The 22,525-nt window shown below is 38.9% G+C and overlaps 1 protein-coding gene across 1 annotated transcript in view; it reads right to left on the bottom strand.

Annotated features, from left to right (window-relative positions):
* The window catches only part of LOC121506083 (FERM, ARHGEF and pleckstrin domain-containing protein 1-like), an 81,200-nt gene that overhangs the window by 12,896 nt on the left and 45,779 nt on the right, over window positions 1-22,525 (bottom strand). Inside the window, exons 4-15 of the mRNA XM_041781605.1 lie at window positions 21,163-21,205; window positions 20,903-20,981; window positions 19,386-19,483; window positions 16,394-16,508; window positions 12,827-12,974; window positions 12,095-12,190; window positions 11,840-12,006; window positions 11,693-11,761; window positions 11,531-11,606; window positions 11,150-11,336; window positions 1,001-1,206; window positions 658-747 (exon numbers count right to left, since the gene is read on the bottom strand). Coding sequence (XP_041637539.1) covers window positions 658-747; window positions 1,001-1,206; window positions 11,150-11,336; window positions 11,531-11,606; window positions 11,693-11,761; window positions 11,840-12,006; window positions 12,095-12,190; window positions 12,827-12,974; window positions 16,394-16,508; window positions 19,386-19,483; window positions 20,903-20,981; window positions 21,163-21,205 — 1,374 coding nt within the window. The remainder of the gene's footprint in view (window positions 1-657; window positions 748-1,000; window positions 1,207-11,149; window positions 11,337-11,530; window positions 11,607-11,692; window positions 11,762-11,839; window positions 12,007-12,094; window positions 12,191-12,826; window positions 12,975-16,393; window positions 16,509-19,385; window positions 19,484-20,902; window positions 20,982-21,162; window positions 21,206-22,525) is intronic.

The following is a 22,525-nucleotide window of genomic DNA, read 5'->3' as shown; positions in this document are numbered from 1 at the left end:
TCTTGTGGTTGTACTTGTAAACTGAAGAAGCTGGGAGCTTACAGTCTGTCTAGGCAAACAAAAAACAAGTTTGGTGGCTTAAATATGCTCATGCAGAAGTTGTTTTCCATCTGTTATATGTCCTGCAATAAGAAACGGACCTCAGATGTTAAACCTCAGCCTTCAAGCCAAACTAAAAGCACATAAAAGGTTGTTAAGATGTGGATGGAGAAAAATACACAGTGTTTTAATTATAGTCATGTGTGATTTTGGTTCATAATAAAAATAAAAACAGGTTTTAACTCCTTTTTCTCAATGTTTTAGCTTTTAGAAGTGACCAAAATGAGGTCACTTAGGCTGTAAAAGACACGAAACTCGTGTCCTGCAATGACCAACTCTGACTCACTGTTCAGACTCAAGCTTATAAAGACCAAGTTTAGCTCACTGTCCAGAAATTTAAACCATTTTCGACTCACTTTTCCTGTTCTTTGGCTTTGTTTGTGCAACACAAGGCTGGCTGTGTATTCAAGGAAATGTGTTTACTCTCAGCCTTGGGTTAGACAGCTTTTCAAACATCTCTATCCTTCTCAGTCAGGCGTTGATGATCTAGCAGTTTATAATGATGAAAGACAGCAGGTCACAAAGAAACACTTAAGAGTTTAGAAATGTGGTCCTTACCTCTGTGATGACCTGAAGGTCTTTGAGGTAGGTCCGCTCAGTCGTCAAAAGTTCCTTGGCTATAAAGTAGGCCTTATCTGTGGGAAACTTCTGGACACAAACAGAAAGATAAGATCGATTCATCTGCTCGACAATACAATTCTTTCAATTGCTACAAAAAACAACAAGATACATAACAGAAGGGTCAACCACTAAAGCAAGATAAGGTGGTAAATTGACGTCTGTTTAGCCTGAACTCAGTTTTCAATATCAATCAATGTATGGACCACATCACAGATCCTACAGACTCATTCTAGACTAAAGAAAAGTTTTCCATCTTCCTTTTCCCTGTCTGCATGCTCACCTTCCTCCTTGCCTCCTCTTCATCATCATGGCGGACACATCCAGCGTCAGTGAGCAGCGGGCTAGTGAGAGGCGACAGCTGCTGCCTCTCAGGACTCTGACCTGTACCGTGCAGGATGCCGCCCATGACTTGTCCATGCACGGAACCATTGCCGTTCACGACCACATGGGGACTTCCTGCTGGAGAGTCCTCTGAACCGGGACTTTCTGTAGAGAAGAGAGAAAAATCGGAGAGGAAGAGAACAAAGAGTTAGATAAGGGAGAAGATGGTCTGAGAGGATAAGGTACGGAGTTAAAATAAGCTCTATATAATCCAACTACTTTCATGAAATTCACAGCCAGCTCTCTTATCAGTTAATTCTTACTGTGACATTTGAATTTGTCCTTCTTTGTTGAAGAAAGGCTTCGAGATTCACATTGCTTTCAAAGCCTTGAATATTCCCACAATAATTCCCCAAATAACAATGTGGCAATGAATTTCAAGATCAGACAACTACAACTTAGGACTTATAATAAGCAGCTGTCATGTTCAAGCAAGGCGCCACAACAAAAATGCTACTTTTGTAAAACTTTGAAAGAGTATATCTCTACTTTCTCTCTATATGGACTTAAAAGAATTGTTAAAAGTAAAAGAGAAGAAGGACAGAAGAAGCAGTTAGGTCACAAAGATGTTAGTTAAGAGCTATGGATAATCAGTGCAAGACTTAAAGATCATAGCAGGTCATTACAAGGGAAAGGAACCAGATTTGTTAGCACTGTAGCCCCAAAATATCTTCCTTTTTAAAGCTTTGCTTTTAAAAAGATATTGTGGCTTCATTGTGGATATATGAAAAAATATTAACAGCTTTTAATTCACCCTTACATCACTGATATGATCTTTAGATTCATCGTCTTGCTGTTTGCAATGAAGCCTAAAATCATCCGTTTTTTAAGTTGAGTTTGGTCTGTGCTTCAAATCTTCTGGTAACATTTTGCTAAACATAATCCAGACGTAAAGCTAGACTGCTAGAGTCACTACAGAAGTTTACTACATGGTACTAAGTTGTGACTGTATACTTGCCCAGGTGCAAAGTTTCCAAAGAGTCCACTGTTACACACCAAACTGGCAACCACTGAGTGCAGATCTGTGACGTGATGCTATAAAAGAACTTACCACACTACAGCAGACAACTACAACACAAAACATAAAACGATCTGATAGACAAAAAAAGGTTGAATCTTGTGCACACAACAGCCAACAAATCGACAACCACTACTCTACAATCTAGCTACCACAACACAAGACACGGGGGGACGGACGAGGTCAGGCAGGGTAATGAAGGTGGATGTATGAGGGGGCGGGCAGAGATGGATTTACTACTACAGAAAATTCTCGAGTCCCTTTTTTCATCGAACATATAACTTTGTTTTTTATTGACACTAGTGCACACAATCAGTTACAGAGTTAAAAAGAAAGATGACGGAGAAAAACCTTGAGAAAAAAAATCCAGTAGGTTTTTTTGTGAGGAAAATAAAAAGGACAAGGGTGCAGGAGTACAAAGTGTTACAAGAGTGATAAAGACAACCAGCGAGTCAAAGCGTCTTTAGGCCTTAATGTCGGTGAGTTAATGATGTTTCAATGCCTTTCTTTTTGGGAACATAAAGACTTTTTGGCAGCTTTTCGCCAAGTTAAGCAGCAAGTTAATTTTTCTGCATGTTCAGTATTTATTCTTATTTTATCTTTTTGGGATGTTAGGAAAACACAAGGCATGCAGAGTAGCCTTTCAGAGCAGGAAATAAGAAAAACAGCCAGAAAGTCAGTATATTCCTGTAAAAGAAGTCTGTCAGTCAGTCTAAAGTGTTATGTAAACAGAGGAATCACAATGTGATGCTATAAGTTCCACTAATACAAGTTTCATAAGCTAAATTTAAGACAAGTTAAATTAACATTATGGTAAACATGCTTGTTCTGTTTCTTTCCAAAAGTTAGATGAGAAAATTGACACCACTGTAATGTTGTGACTGAGTAGACTCTTGGCTTAGCGTAAAGCCTGGACAAGCAGCTAGCTTGTGCAAGGCTAACAAGCTCTAAAAGTTGCCATTTTTCAGCTGTCATGCATTTACATTTTGAGCTTTGAGATCCTAAAAAAGCAGATTTTGTTGCCCCTAGACTGAAGCCCCCATTTTAAAGTCATTGCTCTATGTGAACTGACTGCTAGCAGCAACTTTATCTTTACTGGACAGTAACTGCTTTTAGTCTCCGTGCTAAATAAGAGAACAAAATGCTAGCCTTTGTGCTAAGAGTCACAAAGCTGACAGACTGCTAGCTTTACATTTGCTGTTCAGTTGTCTGTAGTCTCTGTGCTGGGCTAAGCTAGGTGACTGCTAGTTGTAGTGTTGAATTTACTGTCTGCCATTGTCTCAAGTCATTGAGTTGAGCTTACTAACTAATAATAATAATAATAATACATTTTATTTATAAGCGCCTTTCTGAACACTCAAGGTCACTTTACCGATAAAAAATAACTGTAACTTTATTAATTTTTATTGTTAAATATTTTGCTAAGCCAAGCTAAATTAGCTAACTGGCTGTAGCCACATATTTAGCAGTCACTATATATATAGTCTTTGAGCTAACTTCTAGTTGAAGCTTTACACTCGCTGAATAATCACTTTTTCGAAAATTTTGCTGGCTAGCTAAATGTAGCTTGAGGTGAATGTTTGCAGCCTTAATGCTAAGCTCAGCCAATCAAGTGCTAACTGTAGCTTTAAATTTGTTTAATAGTCTGCCTTAGTCTATTTGCTAAGATGAGTTAGCTGACTGTATGCCGTAGCCCCATAAATACTAAACAATAAGTCTTCCGTTGGTTTTACTAAGCTATCCTTCTATGATATATTCCTAGTCTTTAGGCTTAGCTACGCTAATTGACAGCTAGCTGTAGCTTTATGGTTACTGTTCAGTCACTTTAAACCAATCCTTAATCTACTAAAGCTAACTGCTACTAAATAGTCACTTTCTTAGCCTATTTGCCAACTGTTTATAGTACAGTCACTGTTGCCAATCTTTGTGCTTCGCTAAGCTAACTGACTGCTAGCTGCAGTTTCATACTCCCTGTAAAGTCAGTGTTGATTAGCCCTCTAGCAAAAAAGCTAACTGATCGATAGCTGTAGCTTTAAAATTACTGTACAGTCACTGTTAACCAGTCATTGAGCTAATAAAGCTAACTGACTAGTAGCTTTAGCTTTATGATTGCTGTACAGTCACTTTTAACAAGTCCTTGAGCTAATAAAGCTAACTGACTGGTAGCTTTAGCTTTATAATTGCTATACAGTCACTGTTAACTAGTCCTTGACATACTAAAGCTAACTGATTAATAGTGTTAGCTTCATATTCACTGTACAGTCACTGTTAACCAGTCTTTGAGAAATGGGCTTCTAGATGCTACTAGTTGTAGCTTTATATACACTGAATAGTAAATTTCTTAGTTTATGTGCTAACTGTTTACAGTACAGATACTGTTGCCAGTCTTTGTGCTTGGCTAAGCCTAATGGCGGCTAGCTGTAGCTTTATATTCACTATACAGTCACTAAGTCCTTGAGCTACTAAAGCTAACTGACTGGTAGCTTTAGCTTCACGGTACAGTCGCTGATGCCAGTCCTTGTGCTTGGCTAAGCTAACTGTTCCTTGATGTAGCTTTAAATTTACTGTGTAGTCACTGTTAATTAGTCCTTGAGCAACTAAAGCTAACTGTTCCTTGATGTAGTTTTAAATATACGGTGTAATCACTGATAATGAGCCCTTGAGCTTCAAAGCTTACTAGCTGTGGCTTCACATAAACTGAAAAGTATTTGTGCCAAGCTAGACTTATTAACAGCTAGCTGTAGCCTCATGTGGACTGGACAGGTACCTTATTCTGTCTTCTTACAAGGCATAAACCAGTAGCCAGTTAGCTTAGCACAGACATAACAGTGGTGTTAATATTTTCATGTGGCTCTTGGTAAAAAAAAATCTGGTTGTTTTCCAAAATGTTTACATTACATTAATTAGCCTGATATCAAATATGATACAATATCACAGTGTGTATTCCGCAACAGATCACATTAATTTTCACTTTAACATAAATCTATCAAATTCAACTCTGATTAATCAAATAAAATACAATTGCAATATGAATACAAAACCACTTTCTATCATTCTGTATGTACAACACAAGAAAATTAAAAATGGAAGTGAATTGCTGCAAGTGCTGTTTGGTGAAAGAAAGTGAGAATCAGGGCAGACTCAACTCCAGTAAACATGCATGTGTATGTATATTCAATAAACATGTATGTGTATGTCCATCTTTTGACAATACTCAGACTTTCACAAAAATATCATTACTTTCATATTTTTCTTATTTTTTTTCACTTACATTTGCGTTAAGCTTTACTTTCATTTGTCTGTCTATCATCGCCCTCACCCTCTCCATTTATTAGAGAACTGGAGTTGAGTTGGCCATGTTTTCTCATCGTGCACAGTGAAGAAACCTGGGGCTAAAACACAAATGGTTTTTAAATATTCAAGAAAGACTTAGTGAAGTGCATTAATCATGATGATATATCATCGAAAGAGGGATGAAACTGTAATGTAACACTTCAAAAGAAGAGTGGGTACGTTTGTGTTATACTACACTAAATGCCTTTCAAATATTTAAAACCATGTGGAGCCCCATGACAGAAACAATGTGAGGCTAAAGCAGAGCAGAATGACAGAAAAGCAGGCAACTTTGTAGCCTGGTTAACATGCAGTCACAGTAAAGGAAACATGCTGAAATACAGTGCATTTACAAAGCATGAAGAATGAACATTTGTTTCCGGAAATAAAAGAGAAAAAGCACTGAGAAAAGAAAAGGTTTGGCTGTAGGTGACTACAAAGGCAGAATAGGGCCTGTCTGAGAAATTAAAAAACCCTTAAGGAGCTGTAAATTTCTAAGAAAAAAATTGAATTTCTCCGATATTTCAAAGTTCATAAACTCAAAAATTCTGACATTTCTTGTAAAGTTACAATCTCAAAATCAAGAAGCTTTGATTCTTGGAAATTTACAAGTTCAAAATTTCTATGTGTATGTCTCCTTTTTGTTTCTTTAATTTACTAACATGCCCTTATATGCCATAATAGGTGAAAATTTGATGATATCACAATAGCATTTAATATAAGTAACCTCAATCTGAAATTAAACTCTACTATCACTGTTTAAGGAAGCATCAAGGCTCCCTAAGTCCTCATATATTTACTATATAAAGGCCGAGATGGTTCTTCTAAATTTGCATTCGTTTATACACAAGTTCAAAATTTGTCTTCATATTAAAAGTGGATCCAAATTCAGAATATTCAGAATGCTGATTAACAATAATAACACCAGTGAAGTTTAGAAAAGTGGAAACAAACAAGCCAAAAACAAAGTCAGTAAAAAAGGCAAAGCCAAATGCTAAGTTGAGCATGCTAACATGCACACAGGATGGTGTTTGGTAGCAATTTTTGCAATGCCAATTAGCAAAACATGAAACTTGTAGTAAAGCTGAGGCTGCTGAAAATTTTCAGCCATTATGGGTATTAATAAATCACTGGAAATGTTTAAACATCAGCCAAAAAGCTTGGAAATTTAAATCAAATCAATATTCTGATATTGTTCCGTTAGTTTGTTTGGCTTCGTGATTGTCTTTTTTACTGTTTTTGTTTTAGTGGAATACAGACATTTAGATGCAGAGCACCCAAGTGAAGTTCAGTGTCAGGAAAGCGCAAGTGTTTCTAATCAAATTCCCCTCGAATCAACTTTCAAAACAAAAATATTGTGTTAAAAGTGAACAGACAGCCAGCAGATGACATTCATGAAGGTGAAGGGCCAGCACGCCTTCAATAAACAGCATTGAAACAGAAGTGAAAACAGCATTCAAAGAACTAAAACTTCTTGGTTCATGTGGTTTTAGTGTATAACAGGGGCCGAGCCAAGCAAAGCAGACAGGTTTAAGGAAGATGTGCATTTGAATTTTGGAAAAACAGAAAAACCAACGATACAAAGAGTGAAAATAGCCAGTCAAGACAAGAAACGTAAGTGCCTATATTCAGTAGAAATGCAGACAGCTGTTATCAAAAATGCAGGTAAAAAAAAGGGTGGGTTCACCCTCTCACTACTGTATAAATTGGTGCAAAACTATTCCTCCATTAATGGCAAGTACAAAAGTGAATCACTACAAAACATCCTACCACAAACATCCAGATTACAGTGCAGGTTGCCCACGACAGACAGACAAAATTAAAGAAAAAGTGCTCCAAAGAAAAGGACGTCAAGTTCAGCTCAAAGCGCTGATCCCCACAGCTACAAACACAACCAAGTCAAGTGTATAATCTAAGTACAATCAATTCTCTACCAAGAACGGTTTAATATACTGTACAATTAAAGGGAAATATGTCAAAATCAACAATCCACATAAACCTCGAGGCTGTCCAAGCAACCACAGACTCAAACTCTACTCACATATAATCTGACATAAAAAAATTTCCCTTCCAAAGACACCCCTCAGCTACTCTTGTAAAGCCTTTCTATTGCACCAGACAACAGTCAAAGACGTGAAAACGTTTAGAGAAATGCTACATCAGGTTACTACAAGTGTAAAAGTTGTAACAGGAGATTCTAATAAGCTCCCAAAATGAGCTATAGTGTCAGTTTTATTCTCAAATCAATGCCACCTTAAACTAGATCCATCTTCTGCCTCATCATTTCAAAATCTCAGCAAAAACAAACATCGCTGTGGATTGACATGCATAATATCAATACTATCCAATAAGGAATTATTGAAATAATCCTCCTCACAATAACAACATTTTTAGCTTTCAGTTTTTACAAAAACCTCACTGCATAATCTATGAATTTAATTTGAACGAATCTACATGGAATTTACAATTTTTAAGTCATGGCACGCTGAAGGAAAGAGATTTCCTTGCCATTCTCCCTTTCACAAAAGCCAGCCAAAGTTTCCACTAAAGTCAGCTGATTTCTTTAAGGTTTGCTTACAAAATTAGCACAAAATTGTAGATTATGAGGTTTAGAAAGGGTAAACTTAGTATGAATTCACCCAAAACTAGGGGTTTTACTTCTTATGACAAGTAGAAAACCTACAAAAATGTAAAAAAAAAAAGTAGCTTCATGTGCCCAGAAAACATGTTAAAATCTTCACAGGAAGTGTGTTTGATATGTAAGGTGCGGGGAGAGTTTAAAGCTCCTGTGAGGAACATCCAGGTTCTGTTCACTCTGGCGCCCCCTCTGGACAACGTTGTGCATCTCATCCCTTTGCTGATTTTAGCTGTTTTCACACATGCACTCCAAAATGTGTCAAGAATAAATCACAAGCTCTGGCCCTGAATTTTCCTTAGTAGCATGTTCACACTTGTCCCTCTTTATGCATAAAGAAATTGCATTCACACATGCAGCTCACCAGAAAAAAATTAGAAATTTTTTAGGAGTTTTCTGTATGTGTGAAAGCACTATTAGTTGCATACAAACAACATATGTCACCCTGCACTACTAACAGCCCAATTCAGAAATCGTTCCAGCGTAAAATGTAACGGTTTTACACATGCAGAAAATACCTGAAATGTTATGAATTTTTTGGGTGAGCTGCACATATGAATGCAAAAGTGCATATTTTTAACCCAGATCTTAATCAGACGGTGTACAGAAAATTTTCTCCTTTCTTATCTAACAGGAGCTGTTTTTACACATGCACTCCTGAAATTTGTTAGAAAACTTCACAGGCTCCTGAAAATTTCATCAGTTTTTCTGGGTGATCTGCATGTGTGAATGCTAAAAAGCCTTTTTTCATCTAAACCTTACGCATACTTTTTCCTACCAGCTCTTCAGAAAATGTTCTCCTTCCTCATCCTACTTTCACAAATACAAACCTAAAATTTTCAAGAAACCTTAACAAGCTCCTGAAAAGGCCATAATTTATTTCAGGGTGAGTTGCATGTGTGAATGCAAAACGACAAATTTTTCACCCAGACTTTTCTAAGACTTTATATACTTGTACCTCACAGTAGGAAGTTTTTCTTGTCAGATTTAGGCAGTTTTGAAAAAGTCTAGGCAAAAACTGGCTGTTTGCATTCACACATGCAGCTTGTTTGGATAAATCTGGGAATTTTGAGGATCATCTGTATGTGTCAAAGCAGACCTAATGGATTGCATGTGAAGGTACTGTCTTTGAATGCCTTTAACAATCAAATTTTAGTGATCTATGCAGTTGATATTACAGCTGCTTTCACACAAAACAAAACTTCTGGAAAAATTCCAGATTTTTTCCCAATGAGGTGCATGTGTGAATGCAAGTAGCCAAATTTTCAGTGATTTTCCCCATACCTTTTCATGCCAGCACCCCTAGAAAAATGTCCCCTCCTTTCTTTGACAGAGAAAACATCCTACCGTGAGGGACATGTGCGAACAAGCCGCTCAGGAACATTTCAAAGGCAGAAATTTTTCCGAAATTTTCAGGAGTGCATGTGTGAAAACAGCTACTGCTTCCAGTTTTCTTGCTTTACCTCAGGCCTATTTTGTGTAAAATATCTAAATAAAAAACAGCCATTATAAAGACGGTCCTGCTGGCCTTTGTGTGTCAGAAAGAGGTGTTTGTATTAGGAAGCCTGGGTCATAACCAGCTAAAACCTCCTAACAGGAGCTTTAAACAGAAAAACTACAAGAATCAGGATTCACAGTTGTGTACTTCTATATCAATAATCAACTACAAAAGGAAACAGTCTTCATTAGTGTGGCAGGACTATTTATATATTTACATAAGAGGATTAAGTTAGTTATTAAAGCCTAATGTGATGCTGAACTATCTATGCTTGTTCAGCAGCTGAAAACCCTCCCTGTAACACTTTCCTCGTTAAAGTGATAGCACACCTCCTCCTCCTCCTCTCCCTCACCATCGGCCCCCTCCTCCAGGTGCAGACTCCCAAAGCTGAACTTGCTACGCGGCATCGGAGACGAATTCACGCCGTTCGAGTTCATCGAATTCATCTTAGTGACAGCGACAGGGTTTCCATACATTAACGGCTGACTGTAGGCGCTGCTCCCTGTATCTGACTCGGTATCGCTGGTGTCGGTGCCACTGCTTGTGGAGCCATCGATCATTTGAACCGGCTGGTTTAGGTTGTTATTGTTACCGGGTTTACCTTGACGACCGAACATCCGCTGAACCGTATTAGACCTCGCCTGGCCTGGAACCAGAAGATTCCCCGTGTGGTTGCCATTTGTTATGATCATTCGGCGCTCTACAGGGGCGGAACCTGGCGCTTGGCCAGTCAACCCTGAGCGGTGGGCGTTATTGTGTTTGATGGGGGTGGATGTCATCCCGCTGAGGATGAATGGATCAGTATCGGAGCGGTTTCTCATGTTGTTGTTGTTGTATGGTTTGGCGAAATTTGGTGCACTGTGATTCGCGGTAATCGGGGAGTAGCTACCATAGTAGTTTGTTGGGTGAGATGACGGCGGGACAGGAGGAGTTTCCACTTGGGCTCCAGGACGTTTACTGAAATAATGCCCGCCGTCATCCCAGCGTGGCGTCAAACGCGGCTGCCCATGCCCGTTTGTCATCTCAGCATGACTGAGTGAGTTTGTGCGGTGGTGGAAGCTGCTGATCACCGGGCTTGAACACTGACTACGAGTCCCGGTTCCTAACGGTCTACCAACTACTGGGCCTCCCTTGTCTCTGCCCTGTAAGATCTCATCCAGGAGCGTGCTGTGAAGCGGGAGGCGACCATGAAATGAACCTCCATTGGGGAGAATTTCATCATCAGTTATCTCATGTGTCCCATTAAACTTGTTAGCCTGATCTACAGCGCTTCTATTACCCAGAAAACCTTGCTGCTGCTGCTGCATTAACCCCTGGTGATTTGTGTGGTAGAACCCATTCACAACCCCGAATAAACCCCCGTTCTGTCCACCATTGGGACCGCTCCCCCCATTCTTCTTATTATTATTGTACAAATTAGACTCATTGGCGCGGCTGTCGTTTGCATTGCTGTGGCCCCTGGAGGCCCTGTTGTTCTTAGCCACATCACATTCACTGTCTATGTCGCTGCAGTCTATGTAAGGGATAGATGAGCTGCTGCCTTTGTTTGCCCTGCAGGATGGACCTGGGTTGAGGAAATGTGGGTCCGGTGCCAGGCCGGTGCCATTGTGGTTCTGTTTGGACTGAGCTGGGTCGGCATCGTGGTAGCCATTGGTGGAGGATGCGGCTGCTGGTGGGTCCTCTGAACCATTAGCTTGGTGGCTAAGTCTGGATGAGTCAGGCTCATCTGCCAGCGGGACAGACATGGCACTCTATGGAGAGGGACAAAATCAAAGAATAAAAGGACAGTTTTAACCCAACTTTAACTGAAATAATGTGATAAATCACGGACTTTGCATAAAAACGTTCTCCCAGGAGCTTATAAATACATACAGGGTAATTAAAAAAACACAAAGATTATGGAAGAAAAAGGATATAACTGTGTTGGATTTAAGGTGTGATTTACCTCTTTTGGCACTTGTGATCTAAAGGAAGATGACTGAGGAGATGGGCTGAAGTTAGACAGGATCTTGCTGTGCTTCCTGAATAATAAAGAAGGATTCAGTTACTTGCACATTAAAAATGTTCTCAGTGGTTGAAGTAATTCAAACACAAGAGGGGACTTCACCTTTCAAATGGGACCTTTTTGAGCTCGGAGTCCTTCACATAATCGATGATCTGCTTCTGGGTTCGCCCACTGTAAGAGGAGAAAATAAGCGATGAAAAACAAACACATTAATTGCAAATATTATGTCCCTTGCTGTCCTCTCCTCACCTGAAGCGGAAGGAGGATCCTCTGGTGAAAAGGATTGGCTTGGGTTTAGGTTTAGGCTCCTCAAAGAGCCGGAAGAAAGCGTGATACTCGACGCAGATCTTCCAGAAAACTTTACAGCAGTCCCTGCTTGCCATGGCGAACTCCAGGGTGTCATGGTGAGCACTTTGCTGCAAGAGCAAATAGATGTATGAATAAATACACAAGGAATAACTTTATATAAAGAAAGCAAGAGGAAGAGGGTCTATGTGGGCTTACAGCAGGGTCAGCTCTCAGCTTGATCAGGAATCTTTTGCGTTTGAAGCTCAGCTTTCGAACCTTGGACCAGTTAAAGGCGTTGATTTTAGTGTAACCCTTGAAAAAAGGAGGGGAAACATGATGAGTTTTACATAAATGTAGGGTTTGACATTGATGTCCGCCAACTCGCCAAATGCAGGAGAATTTCAGGCAAGGCACACACAAGCCACTATGGTAGGTTAAATTTATGGATGACACATCCTATGTTTTACTACTGTGTTCCGCTGTTAGCGCAACTGTTAAAGTGGTAGAAGCTTATTGCAATGAGGCTTTGCACATAAAGGGGGCAATTTTTCCCCAAAACTAATACAAAGTGGTGGATTTGTACCCAGTTTATACTGTATTAGACCAGTGGCTTTCAACCTTTTTTTTGCCCAAGGAACACCAAAGATCAAGCCAAAATTTCAAGGCGCACCAAATCCATATCTATATAAAACTGCCTTATGAAAAAATGTTACAGTAAATCAATCGTTTATCAATCATTTGACTTCGATTTATCATTTGACAGCCCTAGTTAGAACATATTTACTATACTCTAAGGTGATTTAATTAGTAGATTTATTCATATACAGTTAGCAAAAAAAGAATCTGCAGCTCTTACATCTAACCTACATTTGCAGCTGCCTCTGGAACAACTCAGATTTCAGAGAAAGCCTTGAGGTGAGCTGTTGAATGTGACATTAATGTTTTTACCTGGAAAACCAGCACTCCGGTGTGCGCTACAGCCAGGCTGAGCTTTGTCCCCTCTCTGTCTTTTGCCGGATGCAGACGAATGCCGTACATCTCCAATCGCCGGGCGATTTCTAGCAGCTGGTAGTCGGATTCTGCAGGAGTCTGCCCACTGTGGATGTGAGAAATAAACAAACCAATCAATAAATAAGGCGTTAATTATAACCAAGCTGTTGGAGAGGAAAGTCATTAAAGTCTCTTTCAAGCCAAAGCAAGGAAAAATAATATTTGGTTAGTCTTTTTCCTGTAGATAAACACCTCCCAGTCCAGATTTATCATGACTGTAGTCACAATAAACGTGTCTTAAAATACACCAGATCAGATGGCAGCACCCTCGACGCTGTGGGTGGAAAAAAAAAAAACAGCCACAAAAGAAGTTTGTTTCCTCACAAATCTGAAAATAGTTTCCGGTTTCCTGTATAAGCTGCTGAATTAGCCACTTCCTTCCTGCGTGGGGTAGCAGGGTGGTTGAGGGATTGCTGGGGAGTGGGTGAGGGAGCCCGCAGACGGGGGAGAGCGGTGCAGAGTGTGAGCATGACAAATAATCAACGATTAAGAACGTGGTTTGGATTTTAAGTGGTTAAAGGCTGGTTTCAGGGGAATTTTAATCACCAGAAAACAAAGAAATGTGTTTGCAAACAACGGTAGAGGGGAATCGCAGCTTCAATGTAAATGAGGTGTGCCGTGTGATCCCACAGGGCACAGGAGGAGTGAAAAGTGGTGTTTGTGGGCAGCCACCTCTGCGGGGGAGAGATTAGAAGAACATGAGTGTATGCGCTCTTAAATAGATAAACATCTCTGCAGGAGAGAGACTTAAACCACGGGCTGGGTGTGATGGGCGTGTTTGTGAGTGCACATTTAGTTAAACAGATAAATATCTCTGTGTAGGAGTGTGGAGGTATGTTATGGAGTAAAGACATTTTCCTGACACTTTTAAGATGGAGGCCAAACACAAATTGATCCTAAAGCTCAGCTCAGCTTGTTTTCCAGGCAGGAATAATCTCAAAAAGCTATTTTCTCGTAAATAATGCTGTCCCTTTCACCTTTGCTTAGTTTTCCCTTACTTAGTTGTTTAAGCTTCACACTGCAGAATGATCTATGTGCAGAGTTTGACACCAGAAATCTGCTTTACTTTAATCCACAGAGGGTGGAAAGCTCACATTTAAAATCTGAGTTTAAAGCATTAATAAGAAGGTAGCTTTTTAGTGAAGTAAGAGGATTTTTTTTCAGACACAGAGCACTTTTTAAGATTCAAATTTACTGGATATTTAAAGAAGACATATATTATAAAGTTAATATGAATTTGATACAAAAACTTTCCTCATAACTCCAGTTACTGGACAAAACACCACTGGAAAAGTAAGATCAAGATACCAAGAGGATGCACAACATTTCCATATATTCTGGGACAGTCCTAAACTGAGATTGTATTGATAAGAGCAAAACCAAAATAAAGGTGCCAGAGACCTTTTGAAAAACCTAAATTCCTTTTCTTAAAAAACAGAATCAAAATGGCTAAAATGGGTGGAGAAGGTGGTTTTGAAAGTATAAGAAATGGGTTAGAAGAGGCAAAATTAGATAAAAGTGGCAAAGAATAAGCAAAAAAATGGCAAAAATGGGTTGAAGTGGTAAAAACAGACATAAAAGGTGGTAAAAGAATATTAAAAAGTGGGCAAAATGAATTTAAAGTGGCAAAAATGGATGGAAAATTTGGTGAAATGGGATAAAAAAAATTGGTTCAAACTGTCAAAAAAATAGGTTAACGAGACAGAAAAATGGGCATATCGAAAAGTGAAATGTGGTTAAAATAAGTGTAACAAGTGATTAATAGTGGCAATAATGGGACAATGGATGCAACTATAGGCAGAAAGTGGCAAGAATTGGTTTAGAAGTGGCAAAGACAGGCAGAAAAATGGCAAAAATGGCAACTGTGTTAAAATTGGTGGGAAAAGTGATGAAAACAGGTCAAAATTTGGCAACATTGCTGCATTAATAAAAATGAATAGCGGTTAATGGTAAAGAAGGAGTCTTTAGTGATTAACCCCCCCCAAAAAATCAACCAGACACTAAAAACAGCCCAGATCTGATGGCCAGAAAGATAAACATAATAAAGAGACTTTTCAGAGCAAGGATCTGCTCTGTGACATTAAAAAAAATGTTATAAACATAATTCAGTGTCTTAAACCAAAGAAATTCTCCCATCTTGTGACTGGAGATGTCAGAAACTGACACCACATACCTTATGCTTGTATTTCAACCGTGCATAATGAGTTGGATCCTCACTTTCAAAATGCTGTAAATACGTAGTGAATGTGTGAAGAATCGATCAACAGGAAGGCACAGAGTGAGCGCTAGCTTTAAGTCAACTGGAACACAAAACCAGACCACTTTACTCATCTCTAGTTTCAGCCTAAAACCACAGAGCTTTACTTTAAAAATCCTGCTTTGTCCTTTTAAGGTGAAAAATATCATAGGTTATACTTTTTACATTTTTTTGAAGTACATAACACTCTGCAATAGTGTTTAATGACGTTGCTACCTGTGTTTTCTAATCTACAACCACTCAGTCTCAGGATTTGTTTCCACAAAAACAGGGACATGATCACTCTAGAGAGCAGAACTGCCCTTATCGTTTGTAATGATATTCATAAAACTTAAATAAGGTATTCAAAACTGAAATTCTCTGAACTTTGAGGGTTTCTATTTGGGTAATAAAGTCATCAATTACTACAATGTCGCTAAGGCCAATAATGTCAGGAGGCTGCTATGGTATAATTTCAGAAATATTCAAATTTGGCAAAACTGACTGAGGACATATGGACTAAATCAATAACCCTGATGTGAGCAAATAAGGTATGGCTCTATCAAAAAAAAGGAGACAAACATAAATATAATCCCCCCCCTGCTCAGGTGTGAACAGCCTTTTTCATGTCCAGCTACAAATCCTCTATTGGATTGAGGTCTGGGCTTTGACTCGGTCACTCCAGAACATTTACCTGGTTTTCAACCATTTCTGTGCAGCTTTCTCTGTATGCGTTGGGTCATTGTCTCACTGGAAAATAAGTCCTCTCACAAACTGTAGCACTCTTGCAGACTGAATAGGATTGCCCTCTCATATTTGACACATTGATTTCACACTCTACATTTACAAGCCTTCCAGGGCAGGCTGCGGAGAAGCATCCCCACAGCATGATGCTGCCAACACCATGGTTCACAGTGGGTGTCTGTGGTGATGTGCACTGTGCAGTTAAAAGTGTGTTTTTCATTTTTTTCATTTTGTTGGGCTTTTATGCCAAAATAAAAAACAGGAAACATGCATTTTTGACTGGCAAATGGTGATTTTGAAATGCCTTCAAGAAATCTTTGAAAATTTGAGTAGTATTGCACACGCCCAAAGAAGCCTATATCAACATACACTTTAAGATGCTGTTTCTGTGAGTACAAAGCAGAAAAACCCTTCTTGTTTAACTTTGTAAAAACGGTATAGAGCATATATAGAAAGCATGTGTGAACTTGAGTGTGATAACTCACACATGCTTGCGGTGGCAGTCGGTGATCTTATCTCTGATGGCGTCCTGGTCGGGCAGGTATTTATTGTGCAGGAGGTGCTGCCAGCTCTGGGTCTCGTCGAAATCCCCGATCTCAGCTATCGCAGGAAAACAAAGAGGCGGGGGAATTCATTATTTATTTGGAGTGAAAACAAAGAAAGCAAACACAACAAAAAGAAATCAACAGTTTATTTTTGTGTTTCGCCTTCTACTGTAGATTACATCAAGTGTAGTGATGCGTGGGACTCCATCTGTCCAAATCCAGCAACAATCATCGTGTACCACCCGCAGGTGCACAAACAGGCCCGGCAGCAGTGGCGGTTTCCATAGCAACCGAGTGATAGTCTTAAGCATGCTGTGCTGCAGCCCCTGCCACTGTCAGCACGACTGAATTGAATCCATAAATAAGCCCACATCTCTGCACATATGGTGTAGAATAATAACAGGTCACATAACGGGCAGGTGCATTTAATTCAGTTATCATGCATCATGTCACAGAGGAAATACAGATGCAGAGCATGGACGCAGCAGCAAGAATTAGGATTAAGGTCTCATCAGTGATGCAAAAGTGAGCTGAATGCAAACTACCCATCAGAACTTACACGCTGCTCTTCCCTCTTGTGATATTTAAAGCCAGCTTTGCAGTGAATCTGTGCTCTCTTTGACAAACACTCAGCACATTCTGAACTAAAACTTGAACTAAAGACACAGCTCAGTACAGTAAGAGCTGCTAAAATACCCCCGTAGGGAGGATCCGTCATGTGTTAGTGTGCTGGGTGATTTATGGTCTTGCACATAAGAGAAGCATTCAGCCCTTTTTCTTTTAAGTTGGATCTTTGAGTATGAAGCCCTCCCAGACATGGAAACTTTTTGATTGCCCATGAGGAAATCTTCATGTGTTTTTAAGGTGGCCTGTCTTGTGTTAATTTTTTTAAACGTCCACTCTGACTCTATGTTGATTAAATTTTTGAGGTCAAAAGTCAAAGTAATTGAGCATCATGTTCATCCCTTTCTTTTAGGAGAATTCTTGTGGACACAATTTCTCAGACTTCCTTTAAACTTTGCAAAAATGTCCACTCTGATTCAAGGATGACCTGGTCGGAGCTCAAATGTCAAGGTCACTGAGGTTAATATCCATCTCTTGCTTGTAAGCCTGATAGCTCAAGATCACTGGGAGGGATTTTCACTGAACTTTCCACAAATATCCACTCTGACTCAAGGATAAACCACCTACAATTTTAAGGTCATAAGGGCTCATGTTCATCCCTTGCATGTGACTGCAAAAACAAACTGTACAGATTTTACTTTCACTGTCCCGCAATTGTAACTCCACAGAGGTACATAGCCTCTAGGCAGTAGCTTGACTACAGTATGTGCATTGCAGGGTTGGCTGTTTATACTGTTGCCTGAGGCACATTTCCCCTCTAAGGACCATAATGTAAATCTAATCTAATCATCTTAATGCTGGCTATTTCAGCCTGATTATGTACCAGGGGTTTGATGCTTATTAAGCTAAGAAATGGCCTCATGAATCAACCAATCTTTAGAAAAAAATTGAACTGCAAACGTAGTTTTTAAAAAGATTCTGACATTCAGCAAAGTTTTCTTCATTTATGATTAGCTAAGAGCAAAATCTAAGACCACTAGAGAGCACACAGGCAAAACTGAAAGCTGATAGGATGCAAATATGCTAGAACAAGTGAAGTGCAATAGCATTACATTTATATTTTATTTTTAACAGTTTAGAACTTTGATACTATTAAATAATATGCCCAAAACATGACATTACATATAGTCAACCTTTAGTCTAATCATGCAGTTCTTGATCTGAATTGCAAAAAAATGTTAAATTGCAGATTTAAAAAGACACACTGGTATGATTTTTCATTAAACAAAACTGTAAAAATGACCTCCTTTGGGGCAACACTACATCCACTTTAAGCCATCACAAGTTATTTTTCTTTTTTTAAGATCATTTTTGGGCTCCTTCGCCCCTACTCAAACAGGACAGCTGTGAAGAGACAGGAACCAGGAATTGATCCCACGACCAGTGCAGAGAGGATCACATCCTCTGCAAACAGGCGCCCGCTTCAACCACTGAGTCAAAGTTTAATTTGATTTAGACATTAGTGGCATCTTGCTACTTCGCAGTCCTGTGCTCCCTCTGTGCTTGCACACAGCCCTGCAGCCAGAGGATAAGGTATACACATTCAAACCAGGCCATTATTTGATGTTTCTAGATTTTCTCTGCTACCTGTCAGAGCAGCTAACCTGAAGAAACTTTTGAAAACTGAAACTGTACTGTACTACTCGATTTACTTTGAACATTACACCACAGCTCAGGGAAGAAGAAAATGAAGCAAGGAAATCAACTTAAAGCTCCTGTGAGAAACCTTTCCGTTTGTGTTGACTTTGCTGCCCTCTGTGGACAAAGTAGTACATCTTTTATTGAACTTGCTTAATTTTTCTTGTCCATGTGTAAAGATCTTCTTTTTAACGGGCAAATCTTTAACACAATAGTGGAAAATGTTGAAAATTTCTGTTTGGTAGGCTGCTGCTGAACACACTGACACCTACCCACCGGCACTGATTTAAAGCATAAAAAATAACTATATAGAAACAATGAATCTTGTTGTTGCTGGTCTCTTTTGCTTTTGCAGGTTGTAATGGTATATCAATACTTTTTCAGTTTGTTTCATGTCTAGTTAAAAAAAAAATCCCCGTAGTAGCTTTAAGTTTGGCTTACTAGCAATGTTCTGCACCACACCGAGATGATTTTTAGTCTATGTTGTCCGAAAAGAAAGATATAGCATCAATTCCCATAACATGGTGGACAAAACAGAAACTTTTTGTGTCTCTTTGCAAGTTTAAGTTCAAGTTTTGCAATGCTTTTGCAATAGGCATGCAAAATGATCTCATTGACATGACTTGTGTGCAAACGTCTCCTGCTATTAACTCAAATGCGCCGCACTTACACTGGATGATGTGAGAGACCATGAGGGCGGCGCTGGTGTCGTTACAGATGAGGCGACCGCAGGCCAGGTCACGTTTGATCTGCAGGGCGAAGAGATACCTAGAGGAGGAAAAACGGAGAGTTTGACTCATTTAGCTGCTATTTTTATACTGTTTAAGGGCAAATAGAGGACTGGCTGCACATTATACATCAGATTGCATTTGTGTGTTTATATGAGGGTGAGATTAATGGTCCAGAGCAGTGTTATTAACCTTGTTATGCTGCATGATTATCTCTTTTAAAGTTAATGAGGTTTGGTCAGATTTTATGTCTTTAAATTTCAGCCTGGAGTCATTTTCTCTTTAAGAACGCTGCACCAACATGAACCGAAATACATCATACTAATTTAAGCTCTGGGAAGACGCTCTGTTAAAGCAGGTACTGCATGGTTAGTGGAAATAAAGTGGCTCCAAAATAAAAATAAGAGCCTAACTTAATCATGCAAAGTCTTAATAAAAGACTAATTCAGCCTGGTATCTTCAAAGAAATCTTTCTAACATCCGTCTGTGTGCATAAATGGTCCGTCTGTGCCGCCATCACCCATCAAAGGAAACGCAGAAACGCTATGCAGGCCAAACAAAGGAAATAAAGGCTGTGTGCCCACATCCTGTTTAATGCTGGAGTCAGCTGGCTCAATGTGAGACAACATATGACATCAGAGGAGTAAAATGGATGTCTGAGAGGCAAAAGGACAATAATGAAAAGAATATAATGTGTACAAAAGTGGTGGGACAATATAATCATAGTTTGAAGCTGGACTCTTATTTTGGATCAATTTTACAGTTGTTTCGGTTGTTTATTTATTCTTTTTTTAGTGTTTGTGCTGACGAATAGAGGAGAAACCGATTAATAAATTTTGACATCCTTACTGTCAAATGTATAAATAGGCTCCCTTCTACAAACATCTTAAGGATTGTAACTTCTAGACTTCATTCAATCTCAAGAGATCTATTATAAGAGAGGCTTTCTGCTTGCTTCCTGCTTGGCTCCATCTCAAGTGAATCCAGCTGGGCATTCAAGAGGAAACTGAAGCATCATGGGAAAATGTAGAAGGTCAAATCATGTCTCTATTTGTTTTCTGACTGACTGTTGTGAATTTGCTCTCCTAAATGCGGATCTGTAAAGGATTAAAGGTGGAAACGTACATGACCAAAACGAGCTAATTCCTAACATTCAAGATGCAACAAGTGGTCTGAGAGTTGGGTTCAAACACGACATGTTTAATGTGCCCTGACTCACAAAATTTATTATCTAGGTCCAGGCAGGACAAAAACAACCCTGTTTGGTGTAACATGTGTGTACATGAATGTGCTATAAATAAACGTGGCTGACCAAGAACACAAAACAAGTTGCAAACATGTCATAAGGAAGCCTCTGCTTTCTCCTCACAGCTGTAAAAATCCTCCTGAAGGACTGAAAACCAACATGTCTTTAGATTTCAGACCTCCCCCCTCAGATAGGTGTGGTTTCAGCGCCTACCGAGTCAGCTCCTCCATGAGCTGTGTGTGGTCAGGAGGGAAGAACTTCACCACGAAGCGGACGATGGTGTTTTTAGGCCCTGAGGGAGGAAAGAAGAAGGGGAGAGAAGAGGCAAGTTATCCTTCAGGCAAGGACAAGACGGCTATTTTGAATTACAGAATTGAGGCTTGTGGACCACTGAGGGGAAAACTGCTAATTTATGAGTTTAACACCAGCGTTTTACAGGGTAAAAGGAATGAATGTAGGTGTAAAATACTCACGTCTGATCTGCTTCAGTGTCGGCTTCAGCAGGTCCAGCCACACCTATGGAGAAAAGAGCACAATTTAATGAGTACATATTAAAAACTGAACACTTCCGCTCAGTTTTCACAGTCAAAATGATTGTGGTTGTTGTCTCTTTGACATGCCAAGGAAATAATATCAATGCCTCTTTTGAAAATATGGCAACGAAATATGAGCTTCTGGACAGCAAAACTGGTTATGGAATAACTGAACACATGCTATAATTGGACATGTTGTCAACAAAAATAAAAGGTAAAATAAACACAATTTTTGATGGATAACGTATGCTAAAAATAACATATTTCCACTTAAAGGTAATCAGTAATCCAGAGGAAGTTCATGTAGACATTCTGATAACTGATATCTTAAAATGGAAAATTTAGATATTTTGTTCTTGCATATTTATGACTTTCAGAAACAGAAAATTTTGTTTTTTTCATGGACATTTTTGGATTTTGAAACTTGAAAATCTTTAATTTTTCTTGCAAATTTGTGATTTTCAAAACTGAATTTAAAAATCCTTGCAAATTAATGGCTTTTAAAATGTGAATTTTTTTATTTTTTTCTTGGATTTTATTTCTAGTAAATGTATGACTTTTTAAACTTGAAAATTTAGTTTTTATAACTCTTGCAAATGTATGACTTTTTTAACTTCAAATTTTTGTTTTTTTTTGTTGCAATTTATGATTTTTTCTATTAATTTACAACTTTTTCAAAATGAAAAATTTTAATATTTTTTGCAACTTTCTGACTTTTTAAAATAGAATATTTTGAGAGATTTTCCTTGTTAATTTATGATTTTTTTTGTGAAAAGTGCTCAAGTCAGACCTTTAGTCAGGTGTACACTTCAGCGATTCAGACACACATTTGTTATAGTTGCATGACTCTACTCCCAACAGGTGGAATGGATTTTTGGCACGTTTGATATTTTTATCGTACACGCTCAGAATCAGTAAACAGTCAGACAGCATCATAAATGTTCATGAAAACAGCAGGAATGCCTTTTTATGTCCCTGTCCTGAAATGTGTTACTATTTAGCTTCTAGTTGTGTTTGCTAGCGATGCGGTTCATGCATGTTTGAGAGAGAGATGGTGAGAACAGTCTTGAAGCTGTTTAAAGCTATTTAAAGCATGAAAATGAGGCAGGTATCACAAAAAAAAAAGTTTTTTCTCTGTATCAGCATTTCGTTTGTCACTAGTGACTGTCTCTCTCTACCTAATGCCAATACGGAGCTTGGAAATCGACTGCTCGTGTTATTTTTTGTCAGCACTTTTTGCCACTATCCCATGTAAAGAAAATATTTGATATTAAATAATAGAGCTGCACAATTATTTTAATCA

This window comes from Cheilinus undulatus, linkage group 24 (assembly GCF_018320785.1).
Source record: "Cheilinus undulatus linkage group 24, ASM1832078v1, whole genome shotgun sequence".
NCBI lineage: Eukaryota > Metazoa > Chordata > Actinopteri > Labriformes > Labridae > Cheilinus > Cheilinus undulatus.
This window is presented reverse-complemented; position numbering and strand designations above follow the sequence as displayed.